The sequence below is a fragment of the Sycon ciliatum genome, chromosome 5 (genome assembly GCF_964019385.1).
Source record: "Sycon ciliatum chromosome 5, ocSycCili1.1, whole genome shotgun sequence".
Lineage (NCBI taxonomy): Eukaryota > Metazoa > Porifera > Calcarea > Leucosolenida > Sycettidae > Sycon > Sycon ciliatum.
In genome coordinates this window covers 2,834,398-2,848,529 of record NC_088647.1, presented here as the reverse complement: position 1 = coordinate 2,848,529, position 14,132 = coordinate 2,834,398, and the positions used below count along the sequence as shown (strand labels likewise).

General features: G+C 48.5%; 3 protein-coding genes across 4 annotated transcripts; 1 reads left to right on the top strand and 2 right to left on the bottom strand.

Moving 5' to 3' along the window:
- Positions 1-46: 46 nt before the first annotated feature.
- LOC135817175 (uncharacterized) lies at positions 47-2,705 on the bottom strand. Its single transcript, XM_065330301.1, has 2 exons — positions 2,545-2,705; positions 47-1,613 (listed from the first exon to the last, which is right to left on the bottom strand). Exons 1-2 carry the CDS (start codon positions 2,549-2,551, stop codon positions 253-255), a joined length of 1,368 nt encoding a protein of 455 aa, XP_065186373.1. The 5' UTR covers positions 2,552-2,705; the 3' UTR covers positions 47-252.
- Positions 2,706-3,476: 771 nt separating this feature from the next.
- Positions 3,477-7,212, bottom strand: LOC135817173 (uncharacterized). Of its 2 annotated transcripts, none has more exons than XM_065330299.1 (2): positions 6,963-7,212; positions 3,477-5,763 (listed from the first exon to the last, which is right to left on the bottom strand). In XM_065330299.1, the coding sequence occupies exons 1-2, from the start codon at positions 6,967-6,969 to the stop codon at positions 4,349-4,351; spliced, it is 1,422 nt and encodes a 473-aa protein (XP_065186371.1). In that variant the 5' UTR covers positions 6,970-7,212; the 3' UTR covers positions 3,477-4,348. The 2 variants fall into 2 exon arrangements, with proteins under 2 accessions (XP_065186371.1, XP_065186372.1); XM_065330300.1 differs by having other exon boundaries at positions 6,974-7,210.
- Positions 7,213-8,429: 1,217 nt separating this feature from the next.
- On the top strand, positions 8,430-11,115 carry LOC135817171 (uncharacterized). The gene is made up of 2 exons (XM_065330297.1): positions 8,430-8,629; positions 9,413-11,115. The coding sequence occupies exons 1-2, from the start codon at positions 8,623-8,625 to the stop codon at positions 10,771-10,773; spliced, it is 1,368 nt and encodes a 455-aa protein (XP_065186369.1). The 5' UTR covers positions 8,430-8,622; the 3' UTR covers positions 10,774-11,115.
- The last annotated feature ends 3,017 nt before the right edge of the window (positions 11,116-14,132 follow it).

The following is a 14,132-nucleotide window of genomic DNA, read 5'->3' as shown; positions in this document are numbered from 1 at the left end:
CACAATCATGTTGCTTTTAAAATAATCGCACCATAATACAATCATATCTTATGGTGTAATCATACTTTTTGTAATTATTATTTTGACAACAGTGAGTGAAAGCAATTTGAAATATAAACTTGGAAAGAATCAAGTGGATATCTAAGATCCTAGTCTAGAAAGTTGTAAGTCGTCGAAAGTCATTCTGAGCAAGGCTCTCTCCTCGATCTACGCCATTGGCTCATCATGCATGTTGGGCAGCAGGGTGTTGGCTTAGGATTCACCCAGTGACTTGCGCTGCACCTTCAGGTAACCGTCTTCGTTGCCGAAAGCGTACACGTTGTTGGAGTTGTCGGCGGTCAGCATCTGTGGTGCAAAGTCAAAGGTCACACCACCCTTGACGATCTTACCGGTGTGAGAATCGAGCAGAGCAATGGAGTGTACTCCGCCATTGACGACAAGAACAGCGAGGTTGCCAGTGGGTAGTGGTATGGGATAACGTGGTGCCCACGGCTGAGCGGACACAGGGATGCTGCCACCAAACTCACTAGCAGCGATGCTCCACAGCACTTCGCCAGACTCTGGGCTCAGACCCTTGATGTACTGGCCATTACCGGCAAACAATACATCCTCGGCGTCGCTCAGAACCAGAAATGATGGGTTGCCGGAATCCGACACAGACCATCTCTGTTTGCCGTTGGCATCGTAAGCGTTCAGGTTTCCGCACAATGCAAATGCGTTTCCCTTCGTATCCGATGCCATCACCCATGGTCTTGTGTTGCAACCGGACACGAAATAGTCCTGCTTCAGATGAGATGTGAGAGGCAGGGCAAACTTGAAGATGCCGGTGTCGTGATTGAAGAAGCCGTTGTTATAAATCGTCTGACCGTCAGCACCGAAGATGATCGTCGACGTGTCTGTTGTTCTGACGTAACTGCTGGCATCAACTTCATGTCCGGTCAGACTAACACCGGCATTGGCGTCCAGTGCAGCCCAGATGATCTGCTGTGGCTCGGTGTTTGTAATCTGCAGCAGCATAGGTTCAGTGCTATCGTCAGAGTACACATCCAGCACTTTGTCAGACTCAGCATCCAGGACTGCGATTGGTGTAGATCCCTTTCCTGTTTTACCCGCATACAGTGCAATGAACGGGTAGCCATCGTTGGTGTAACGAACGACAGAGTTGAAGCAGGCTGAGTACTCGCTGAGATCATAGATACGAACAGTCTTTCCCGTGTTGCCGTCAATCTCCCAAATCATTGGTGGAGTCCACTTGCGATTAGCTCCGCCAGCTGGCCACTCCGTACTTCCTGGGTATGAGGTTGCCCCGAGGATTGGAACATGGATATGGTTGTCCGATGTTCTGTGGTTGACTCCGGCAGGTAAAACAGGACCCTCGTTGAAAGGAACAGAGAACGTAGGGTAGTGGAAGTTTGCCTGGTGAAACTTTGTGTCCCAGTCTTTTCCCTTGCCATTAGCTCTCATTCGTGTACTACCATGTGCAGCCAGTACCCAGTCAGTCATCTGCATGTCGGGTACCGCTGCATGGCTGGTTTTGTTGCGAAACTCGTGATGATGAATCCTGGCACTGCATGCCACTGCCGCCAATAGCAGCAGTGTGAGTGAGGCAAACTCTGCAGAGGAAATGGGAGAGTAACGGAATGAACTTGTTAACTTTGGCTGCACTGGGTACCGTCAAGGAAGCCTTTTGCACGGGGAGATAGTATAATTATGTTGACCAATGAACCTGTATTCAATGTAGGTGCAACGTTTCCCATCACCCACTTATTTCAGAGTACTGCCGAGTGAGTTTCAGTCACAGCCAGTGAGTAATACTGCTTGTGATTATTCTGATAGTGCTGCCTAGTCACAGTCGCATGGCATAGATACTTTTTGTAGCGTATCCATCACCAGAAGAGAATGTTGGTGAAAACTAGTCGCGGGGCAAAATGCTGCTGCATTGTAGTGTTCACAACGTGACATCATTGTGTAGCCATCATCAGCAACATAATTTCCTGATCATGCCCCCCCCCCCCCTCATGTCCAGGATTAGGCACTGTGGAGATTTACAATGTGTTGCAATACAATTTGGGATGAGAATGACTCTCTCCTTAGTTACTACTGTGTTCCTGTATTACGCCCGTTCATCCTGCATGCAGGTGCCCCGTGATGCCTAATACAGATAGAACAGTGCATATCTCCGGAGCGCAACTCCGCTCTAGTTGTAGCTTGGTGATAACTGGGATGTGTTGAGCACTGCACACTCTACACACTGCCCTGAGTGCTAGAGATGACTTTGCCGCCAACCTCAACCCTCCAGCCATGTACTCGTGGCATGAGCTGTCTCCCCATTATGCATTGTGGGTTGGGTGAGAGAAACACCTTCTTCGGTGCTAGAGATTCATCATAAAACTGATAAGCTGTAACTAGAAGTAGACCCATACTGGCTGGCCATGGTGTGTTTCATGAACCGTTTAGACCAGGTTGCCGAATGTCCCCAATGGTACCACTCCCTTCCAGTACCCATCCTATGTAGATATCAATGAACGATGTCTTCTCACTCACCTTTCATTCTGACGACTCGGTCCTTTGCTCTTCCCCGTCCGTACCAAAACCTGGGTGTTTCCTGGAGAGAAAAAGTTTGACCAGCTAACAACGAATCGCATGCAATACAGACAGTTGTAGCCAGAACGTTGGAAGGAGAGTCGACTCGCCGGATTAATCGCTACGAGTCTGGCTCCACAGCGAAGCTTGCTTGACGGGCAGTCGGGAGTTCTGCAAAGCGTTGCAGCCTGTCCACTGGCATAATGACAGGCGATTGGCAGGTTAGAGAGTTTTCCGTTGCAGCTGCGTCATGCCACCAGCTCTTTGCACATGATGGCCTGTCGAAAAACGTCTGAAGTCAACAACATCGCGGTCACGTGGACTTGGGGACGCTACTACTCACCACCCGGGCATGAGTTTGACCGGAGTGCTGATGCAGCAAACCTCTCAGAGTATCTGAGCATTCTTGTCTCTTGATCTTGTGCACTCACCGCTCAGTGAATGTGCAGTGGACATGTGGATGTGGGTCAGATAGAATGATGCCACTGTCTCTGGTCATCATGCTCATTACTGCATTACCTAGCCCGAGTGAAGCTGGAGCAATGATGTTGTCCTTTCCTGTGGAGTTCCTGGGGCACAACTTGACTACAATACATGACATTGTAACATCTTTGACCAGGATCACTATCAAAAATTATCAAAATGTTAGTTCCTCAGCATCACCATCTTTTAAATGTTGTGAGAGGTCAAGCACATACATGTAGATTGTTCCCATGCAGTCTGAACCAGGTTTGGTTTTAGTGTGTGCTTGTGCTCAGGATGTTCCCCGGGACTCGCGGAAGCACACTGCCCCCCCCCCCCCCCCCCCCCGGCTGGGACCTCATAGAAGATTTACATGATTCATAGAAGATTTACATTATTCAAGGCTGGGACCTCATTGAAGATTTACATGATTCATAGAAGATTTACATTATTCAAGGCTGGGACCTCATTGAAGATTTACATGATCCACGGTGTCTTTGGACGTGGGTCAGTACAGGCTACCTACTTGATAAAATACAGTTTCCAGAAGCTACACAATGAAAGCAGGGATAACCAAACATTGCTGCTGAGAAAATATTCAATAACGGAAATAGAGGAAATTACTTACCGGTATAAAGCTGCAATAGGGTTTGTGAAGAAGAACTTTCAAGATGATGTAGAAATCTGAATTTATTGTGCACATAATGTGACAGGATAAACGTGAAAATATAGAGCTGCTACTTGTGTGCACGCATGCATTCTTGCCGGAAATGTCTACCTGTGGTGACAATAATTTTTTCATGGACTGATCTTCTTTTTTAGTGTTTGCACACTCTTGGCTGCTGCTGTGGCACTTTTGTATTTTCGTGCTGCTGCTGCGCTCTGTACGGCTGCACTAGCCGTATTAACTGTCGTACCCAGATGCACACATTCAATCCCTGGCTACGCTTTGGAACTGTTTTCGGTGCATATGTCCTCATCTCTCTTCGTTTTGTTTTCGCTGCCTGGGCTCTCATTTATCTTTGCTTGCTTGCTTGCTTGTATTGCTGAGGGAACATATGCTAGTTTGTATTCGTGGGTCCCCATGGTGCATGGGCCACGCGTACTCATCCGGCGGATATGTGTGAATAATAATAATTCAAAAAATTGAAGTATAATATTTGCGTGCACACATGTACTGCGTCATCAGAAGGACAGAAAGCAAGAACACGACCGGATATACTGGTTGCAGTGTGAAGTACTGCATGGACACTAGTAGTGCAACACACCATATTGCCACCTGAGCAGAGTATGCAGCTTGACCTCAGTATTTTCCACCACCCAGTGCCTTACGCTGTGCCTTGAGGTAGCCGTATTCCTCACCGAAAGCATACACGTTGTTCGAGCTGTCTGCCGTTAACATCTGCGGCGTGAAGTCAAACATCACGCCACCCTTGACAACCTTTCCGGTGCGCGAGTCGAGGAGAACGACAGAGCTGACTCCGTTGTTACTGATTAGTATAGCAAGATTGCCATTAGCAAGGGGGATGGGAAAGCGAGGTGCCCAGGGCTGAGCGGAAATGGTGACGTTACCGCCGTAGTCGGTGCCATTACTGAACCACAGCTCCTTACCAGTAGCGGGGTCTACACCAGCCAGGAATGGCTTCTGATCGTACATATCACAGCCTACTATCAGGACATTTTCTGTGTCCACTAAGAATAGGTAGGTCATGAGAGCATACCATCTCCCGGTGTTGTATGTCCACTGCTGCTGACCGCCTGCATCGTATGCCACGACCCCACCACCGCATATTGCATACAGGTTGTCCTCTGTGTCCGACGCCATTTGCCATGGGTTGGTTTCGCAGCCACCCATGAACAGCTCACGTGTCAAGTTCTCAGCCAGCGGCAGCTTGAATTTATAGATGCCCATATCGTGGTTGTAGAAGCCGTTGTTGTATATCGATCTACCGTCGGCGCTGAATATGATTGCCGAAGTGTCGGTGGTGCGTACAAACGTAGACTTGTCCACGGTGTGTCCGTCGATATTCACACCAGCGTTGGCGTACATGGCAGCCCAGATCAACTGCCGTGGCTCGGTATTGGTTAACTGCAGCAGCATTGGCTCTGTATTGTCATCAGTGACAACGTCGAGCACCTTGTCCGACTCTTTATCCAGTATAAGAATGGGTGAGGATCCGTAGCCAGTTTTCCCGCCGTGCATGGCCACCGTCGGATACCCGTCCGGCGTGTAGATCAGCGTTGACGTGTAGCTATCGGCGTAGTCACTGAGATTGTACACGAGCAGTGTCTGTCCCGTGTTGCCGTCAATCTCCCAGACGACCGGCGGCGACCACCTATGCTTCTCCCCGCCGGCCGGGAATTCCGGGTCCGGTACGTGGTAGGTATTTCCCAGTATTGGGATATGAATGTGATTGTCGGACGTACGATGATTCACGCCTGCCGCCATGTCCTCGGTACTGAATGGCTTTACAAACTCCGGGTAGTGATAGTTGGGCAGGTTGAACGTCAAACTCCAGTCGTCGCCGGTGCCCTTGGCCAGTTTGCGTGAGCTGCCATGCGCCGCCAGAACCCAGTCAGTCAACTGGATATCCTTCTGACGCTGTCCGACTTGGCTGCTATGGTTATGCTGGCGTGGGTGGTGAGTGGCGGCGCATTGCTTCACTAGCACACATGCCAGTACTGATAGTACCAGGTGTAGACACATTTCCATGGTGACTGTAGAGCAAACGAGATGATGTGAACAGACCATGGTATTAGGATTCTGGTGTATGCTATGGCATATGTTCATGAACATGTTCAAAGTCAAGAGAGGAATTGCTGACCCCTTAGCAAGTCCAAACGGCAGAGAACATATCAAGCATCCACCTTCCTACCAACCGGCACTGGTTTGTCTATTTTTAGTTTGAGTGTTGTCATCACCGCACATGCCAGAACTAAGCCACTCTCTATTATTCCCGGTGCAAAAACAACTATTGATATCCATGGACAGAGGCCGATGACCCTGCACGTGCCTACTTTGAAGTACATTGTATGTCTCCAGCGTTTCCGATGCATGTACATGTACATTCAATCTACCCACCATGTTCCTTTAGTATCACCCGGGGTCTAAGCCGCACTGTACCACCCCCCCCCCCCCCCACCCCCATAATAACTGGGCGACTATCACCATTGCAGCTTATACCCCGGCCATTCATTTCCAAGATGAGTTTGGACGCTTCATTTCCTTACAAGCATAATATATATACAGTCAACTTCGCTTATAACGACACTCGGCGGGGCATCAAAAAGGTGTCCTTATTCGCGAAGTGTCGTTATACCCGAAGTCTCATTATGTATTACAGTGGGATGGGACTTTGCTCTGGGCATGGAAATTCTGTCGTTATTCGCGAATTGTCGTTATATCCGCAGTCGTTATTAGCGAAGTTGACTGTAGATACGATCAGGCAGCTTGCCAAACGTTTTCTACAGCCCTGTGTGTGGTGCTATGATGCTGCTGCTGCCTGGTACCTGGACGTCCGGGTGGAGCTAGTGCCATATACATATACATGTACATGTGTACATCAGACAGCCTGGCATTACGTCATTATGTATTTCAATCATTTCTACAGTACCGGGATGTACATGCCCAACTACACGTCATGTGGTTGCGTGTAATTGCTCGCTTCACAATTATTTAAAATATTTGTTTTTGTAAAAAGAAAAGGTATTTTTCACCTTCGGGTTTCTTCAATCTCGGACAATTAAAGACAAGTAGAAGTAGCCACGTTCCAGTGGTCACCTACGATACATACATACTACAGTTACTAGTGCTCCCTGTAGATCAGCTAAGTGAGCAGAGTCGAGTCACGGGGAGCCTCGCAAGCAGCACGATATACTGTAACTCAGAAACTTTGACCTAAACAAAGTCGATCCACTGTACATGTACCTTCGTGTGCTTGCGGTGCACGGTGCGCTCGCGGGTTTCCCTCTCGCTTGAGTTCTTACATCAACAATGAAAACGTTGGTCGGATGGGTGCCATCAGCAGTCGATATTGCATAGGTACTAGTATAGTACTCGCCGGCCAGTTCCTTCTCCAGCAACAGGATCAACTCTCACAAGTAATCAAAAGCAATCACTGATTCAGCCTATTCAGGTTACATCTGTGAGGCTCCGTGCCGATGGGGAAAGCGTGTACTGTGTAGTGTCAGTTGCCTACACATACCATTCTACTCATGACAGGTTTGGTTCTTGAAAACTGGACATGACTTGTATACTACCGGTACATCATGTACATAGCAGCTACATAACATTTTAGGCGGCTGAACCAAGTATGTATTATGTAGATGTACATTTATATTTTTAGTATTATTTTTTTACATGCATGTACACGTACACGAGGTAGTCTGGTGGGTAGGATAATAGGGCTTGAAAGTGATGACGTCAAAAACGGCCTGGGAGTAGTAAATTGACATCAGATTTCTATTTTGGATCCACTAAGGTGTGACTTTGCTATTGCCTCAGTATGTGGGTGCATAGCAACCCACTCATGTCGTATGCAGGTGCAACTTTTACTTCGCCACCAGTTGTCACCCCGCCCCCACTAGCCAAATCAGTCAGTTTCACTGGCAACATCACCTTGCTGTGAGTGAGACCGCTTGAAATGTGCTTGGATCCATACAAAAACTGGATCCAGGTGGATCCAGTTTTCGAATTTTTCAAATTGTTGCTATGCCATTGCTATGGAGTGACGTAGCACTTTCAAGCCCTATTATAAAGATCGATCATCAGATGACCACACTGCGGAAGGCTTCTTTGACTTTGTCGTCCGCGAATCTTCTCTATTGCCGCGGGTGTTGCGTGTAGATGGAGAGATGCACCCCTTTCACATCGGCACGGCAGCAGCACTGGAGTGGAAGGCAGTCGGTGCAAATGCCACTTGCTGCCTCTGCCAGGCCAGGCTAGGCTCCTCTGCTGGTGATCTGGAAAATGCTATTCTGCCCCTGGTGGCCTGAACCGGAATCGCAAATAGGGCAAAGTTGATATCGCCACATCAGCGCAGTCTTGAACAGGGAGTCGTACATGCATTTACCAGGTCTAATACATGTAATGCTATTACATTTTAAAAGGTATACCCGTACTGGAAATTGGTTGCTGCAGCGTCTAGCTCAGTGGTGTTTATGACATGGACATGCCAAGAGGCTGCGCTTGACAGGTCAGCTGCCCAGGTCTGACGTGGAATGACGGCGCATGGCATGTGATCGAGGTGATCGTGAATCAGGTTTTGACCGGGTTGTCTGACTGACGATGAGGTGTTGTGGTGATGTGAGACCGACAGTAAGGCAGGAGAGAGGACCTGATCCGCAGTATGCAGTCATCTCTACTGCATCCAGCTCAGAGACCCTCCGAGTGGCCGAAGGTCGGGATAAACTACTGCATGAACCTTCAAATAAGAGTGTAGTTTGAAACCAGTTCTTCAAACGTAGTGAGCAGACACGTTCTAAAGAGGCTAACAACCAGAAGCCGCCGGTAGAAAGTAACATTCTTAGACTCCATTCTGTATCGCTTCACCGAGGTCGCTTCTAGACAACTACACCATGAAAGGTAAGACATAGAATTGCGCAGTGACAGCGCACACAAGTCATAGTGTGTTGATATAATTATTAGAACAAACTGATATCAGTGAGCAGGGTTACCAAAACGACTCGTAGAGGTGTCTTGGGCTAAGGTCATCACCAAATGTGACCAATGAACCATAACGCTACTACACTGATAGAAAGACACATCCGACTCAAGATTAGTCCAAGAATGACTTGGGGCGTTCGGCCCAAGACTGATTCCTGCGCCCTGGTATGAGTCATTGAGTGTCTTGCCTCTAGTGATTCGCAAATAGCAGGGCATTTGGTGCTACATGCAGATACTAGGAGTATTCCTACATTCCTACTGAGCATTGACTCCAAACAGTAAAGGCTCTACATTTTCCATACTCCCCCACCATTCTTACTATAGTGATAGTGCCAGGTGTGAGCCCATACTAGCACCCTACCCCATACTAGCACCCTACCCCATACTAGCACCCTACCCCATTCTTCGACCTAATTTATTTAGCACCTTTGTCTCACGATGCGAAGACTCCACTGTAGTTATCGTTCAGTGATTTGTGTAGCCCAGAGACCGTTTGGAGTGTTGTGAAGATGTATGGATATAGGTTAGCACCTAATCAGTACTGTATTAAGTGAGTGTATTTCCAATCAGGGTACAAGTTTGTTTGCACTAAACAATAGTTACTGGGCTCGGTGAGACGAACGAACCATGTTCTTCTTTTGCTACTTCACCTGCAAGTCACTGATTTATCCATCATTCTACTTTGTCCCATCTTCTCTGCAGTGTTTGCCTCACTCACACTGCTGCTATTGGTGGCAGTGGCATGCAGTGCCAGGATTCATCATCACGAGTTTCGCAACAAAACCAGCCATGCAGCGGTACCCGACATGCAGATGACTGACTGGGTACTGGCTGCACATGGCAGTACACGAATGAGAGCTAATGGCAAGGGAAAGGACTGGGATACAAAGTTCCACCAGGCGAACTTCCACTACCCTACGTTCTCTGTTCCGTTCGGAGAAGGTCCTGTGTTGGCAGCCGGAGTCAATCACAGAACATCAGACAACCATATCCATGTGCCAATCCTCGGGGCAACCTCGTACCCAGGAAGTTCCGAGTTCCCAGCTGGCGGAGCCAACCGCAGGTGGACCCCACCAATGATCTGGGAGATTGACGGCAACACGGGAAAGACTGTTCGTATTTATGACCTGAGCGAGTACTCAGCCTGTTTCAACTCTGTCGTTCGTTACACCAACGATGGCTACCCGTTCATTGCACTGTATGCGGGTAAAACAGGAAAGGGATCTACACCCATCGCACTCCTGGACGCTGAGTCTGACAAAGTGCTGGATGTGTACTCTGACGATAGCACTGAACCTATGCTGCTGCAGATTACAAACACCGAGCCACAGCAGATCATCTGGGCTGCACTTGACGCCAATGCTGGGGTCAGTCTTACCAGACATGAAGTTGATGCAAGCAGTTACGTCAGGACATCGGACACGTCGACAATCATCTTCGGCGCTGATGGTCAGACGATTTATAACAACGGCTTCTTCAATCACGCCACAGGCATCTTCAAGTTTGCCCTGCCTCTCACATCTCATCTGAAGCAGGACTATTTCGTGTCCGGTTGCAACACAAGACCATGGGTGATGGCGTCGGATACGAAGGGAAACGCATTCGCATTGTGCGGAAACCTGAACGCCTATGACGCCAACGGCAAACAGAAATGGTCTGTGTCGGGGTCGGGCTATCCGACATTTCTGGTTCTGAGCGACGCGGAGGATGTATTGTTTGCCGGCAACGGCCAATACATCAAGGGTCTGAGCCCGGAGTCTGGCGAAGTGCTGTGGAGCATCGCTGCTAGTGAGTTTGGTGGCAGCATCCCTGTGTCCGCTCAGCCCTGGGCACCACGTTATCCCATACCACTACCCACTGGTAACCTCGCTGTTCTGGTCGTCAATGGCGGAGTACACTCCATTGCTCTGCTCGATGCTCACACCGGTAAGATCGTCAAGGGTGGTGTGACCTTTGACTTTGCACCACAGATGCTGACCGCCGATAACTCCAACAATGTGTACGCTTTTGGCAACGAAGACGGTTACCTGAAGGTGCAGCGGAAGTCTCTGGGTGAATCATAACTCCAGAGGCCGACGTCCTGTTGGCAAATTCGTATGACAAGTCGAATTACCGCTACTGTATCTGTTGCTTGGCCATTTACAAATATTGTACTCCGCACGTAGCACAAAATGTGACGGTACTTTGAAACTACTTTCTACATCTCTAGTTTGTCTTATTTTAGCACTCAACGCAAACATTGACCATACTGTATTAGGAACCTTTACCGGCACATATTGTTAAGGTTACGTGCGTGCTGAATGTCTGTGTGTCGCGCACTGGAATTGCAATCCTTACCACATGTGATCTCCTGAGCCCAGTTCTGGCATCTTTGCCATTGGACACCCTGCCGGTGTGACCACTAAGGTCCAGATTAGTACAATCATGTACTTCGGTTTGCACATGTGCCCGGTCTGTACGCTGTGCTGTATGCTACTGTCGTGGACATGGAAATCCGGTCGATTGACCGGGGCCGGCGCCCTCAGCGCGTACAGAACGCTGCGTGCAGGGCACATGTTGATCCCATGCGACTAGCGCGCTGCAGCGCATAAAATGCATCTGTGTACCGCTTATGCACGGCTGCATGGTCAGCGCCCTGGGGCCGCTAGACGTGCGACCGGATTTCCATGTCCGCAACAGTACACAGGTCATGTTCTTGTGGAGTCTGTGTTGCATGCGGAGTGATCGATCCTTCAGCCAGATCGTTGAGCGGTGAGCTAAACGACCATGCCAAGCCTCTAGTCGTGAAGGTTGTTTGCAGCCCATTGCAGTCTACGTGTAGTTCGTCTTTCCAATCGCGCCTTCAATAATACATCACATCATCTCGTCGTCTTTTCTCGACAGCACGGTCCCGATGATTCTTTTAGTTTATCAAGCTACCTCAGTCCACCGCGCATCGTAGTCGTAGCATAATCCGGTTGGCAAGGGAATTTCCCATTGCCATGATCTACATCTACATGTACATGTAAGTCCTCCCTGATTACTTAAAAAAAAACCTCGCGCAGGGCGCCTAATACCCACCTATATGTAGCAAAACAATGATGGAAGCAATTTCAAGGGAGAGAAATATTGCACGCAGCGATAGTACTCGATCCATATTCACAGAAGCAGCATTACGGCAACTGAGAAAGGAAGCAGCTCCCAGGCCCCATGATCTGATCTTCACCTGCAGTTTGAGCTCGTCTATGCTGATGACACAGACTTTGTAAGCACCAGTCGGTGGTGGCTCGCTGAGCTAGAAGCTACAGCAAGTTCTACCCTGGTGCAATGGTCGCTCAACATGAATCATGACAAAACGGAGTACACAGAAATCACTAGACTCAATGATCGCAACAAAGAAGAATGGAGGTGGACACAAAAACTTGGAAGTCTGATTGGTGACGACGAGGATGTACTGAGGAGGAAACAACTGGCGACAGCTGCCTTTCGGGGCCTGTGGAACCTTTGGAAACGAAGCCAGCAAGTCTGCGAAAAGTTTCGCCTGCGGCTATCAGACCTTTATCATCCCTGTACTGCTTTACAACTCTGGTACGTGGGAGATTACCAAGACAGCTCAGAAGCGACTGGACTCTTTCCATTGGCGTCAACTGAGGTCGCTTATAAGCATCAGGTGGCCTCTGACAATATCGAACAACGCACTATACGCTCGATGCGAAATCAAGTCGATCAGTCACACCATCAAGATCATTGCGATGGAAGCTATTCCGACACGTCCTCCGACTGTCCTCTAGCACACCAGCCGACCAATCAATGATCAACTATCACGCTAGCAAGGACCCGAAGGGCTGGAGAGGACGGCCGAGGGCCAAGCCTACCGGGTACATTATCTGCTGACTTGGAGGCAGCGGATGCCGGAAAGCTGAGTAGTTCGGGGAATTACACAGAATCAGGCAGATTGCAGCGGATAGAGCTGAGTGGTGAGCTCTGTGTCAACGGGTGACACTGCATTAGACAACTATTAGTACTTGGAAGGTTCTAAGCTACTACAGTACATGTAGTATGCAGTAACATGAGAAAGGGGAAGGTGAGCGCACTCAAGACGAAACCAAGCTAAACATCGTAGTAAACCCTGGCCGATTCTCTCCACCTCTATCCCTATTACATCCCTCTCTATCCTTATTACATCCCTCTCTATCCCTATTACATCCCTCTCTATCCTTATTACATCCCTCTCTATCCTTATTACATCCCTCTCTATCCTTATTACATCCCTCTCTATCCTTATTACATCCACCTCTATCTTTATTACATCCCTCTCTATCCTTATTACATCCCTCTCTATCCTTATTACATCCCTCTGTATCCTTATTACATCCCTACCCAATTTCATTAATTACTGCTTTCTATCTGCATTCGCCACCTTTTCATTGGGCAGATCTGCCCGTTTGGTTTGCGACTTAAAATAAACACGACGACAACAACCACAACAACAACAACAACAACAACAACAACAACAACAACAACAACAACAACAACAACAACAACAACAACAACAACAACAACAACAACAACAACAACAACAACAACAACAACAACAACAACAACAACAACAACAACAACAACAACAACAACAACAACAACAACAACAACAACAAGAGGAGCAGCACCAGCACCAACTAGCACCGACACCGCCCGCCAGAGCCCGTAATAGTGCTCTCCGATCATTCCCTCATGCCACGATCCAAGACTGGAATCGTCTCCCATCTGCCCTGCTACGCATCCTTCCCACGCAGAAGGGAATGCAGGCATTCAAGGAAGGCGCCTACAAGTCTCTCCGCAGTCGAGACTGGCACTCAGCCACAGATGCCCTCTGAACCCTCCCTGAACACCCTTTCCACTTGCACCCTGGCTCCCCTTCTTTTTACTCTATCACATGTATCATCTTTCCATTTCCACCCTCTATACAAAATTAATGTACTCCTTCCTCCCCTCCCCTGTGCCTACTCCTCCCCACTTTTTGGTGCACTGAAGTGTCGCTGAAGCCGAGACCTCAGGTCGGCGGAGATGCTCCAGTTTCACCACCACAGCTGCGTCTGCAACCACCTCTATCATGCAGTATTCTGTTCTCGAGGTTCGTTGTTTCTCGTAAAACTAAGAATTTTAGCTTTGACGAGATGGTGGCGAAAGACGAAGGACCACGTCACCATCTCGTCAAAGCTAACATTCTTAGTTTGCCGTGATGTTTAGCTTGTTTTCGTCTTGAGTGCGCTCACCTTCCCCTTTTTCATAACTTACTTACAACCTTCCAAGTTGGCAGGCTGTTGGTCAGCACATCCAAAACGTGATAGAGCTTATCATCAGATCGTTGAATGTCAGTATCACATCAGTCAGTGCTACATGTAGCTGTTGCACCTGCTGACTACACAATATCTTGCTTATAGTT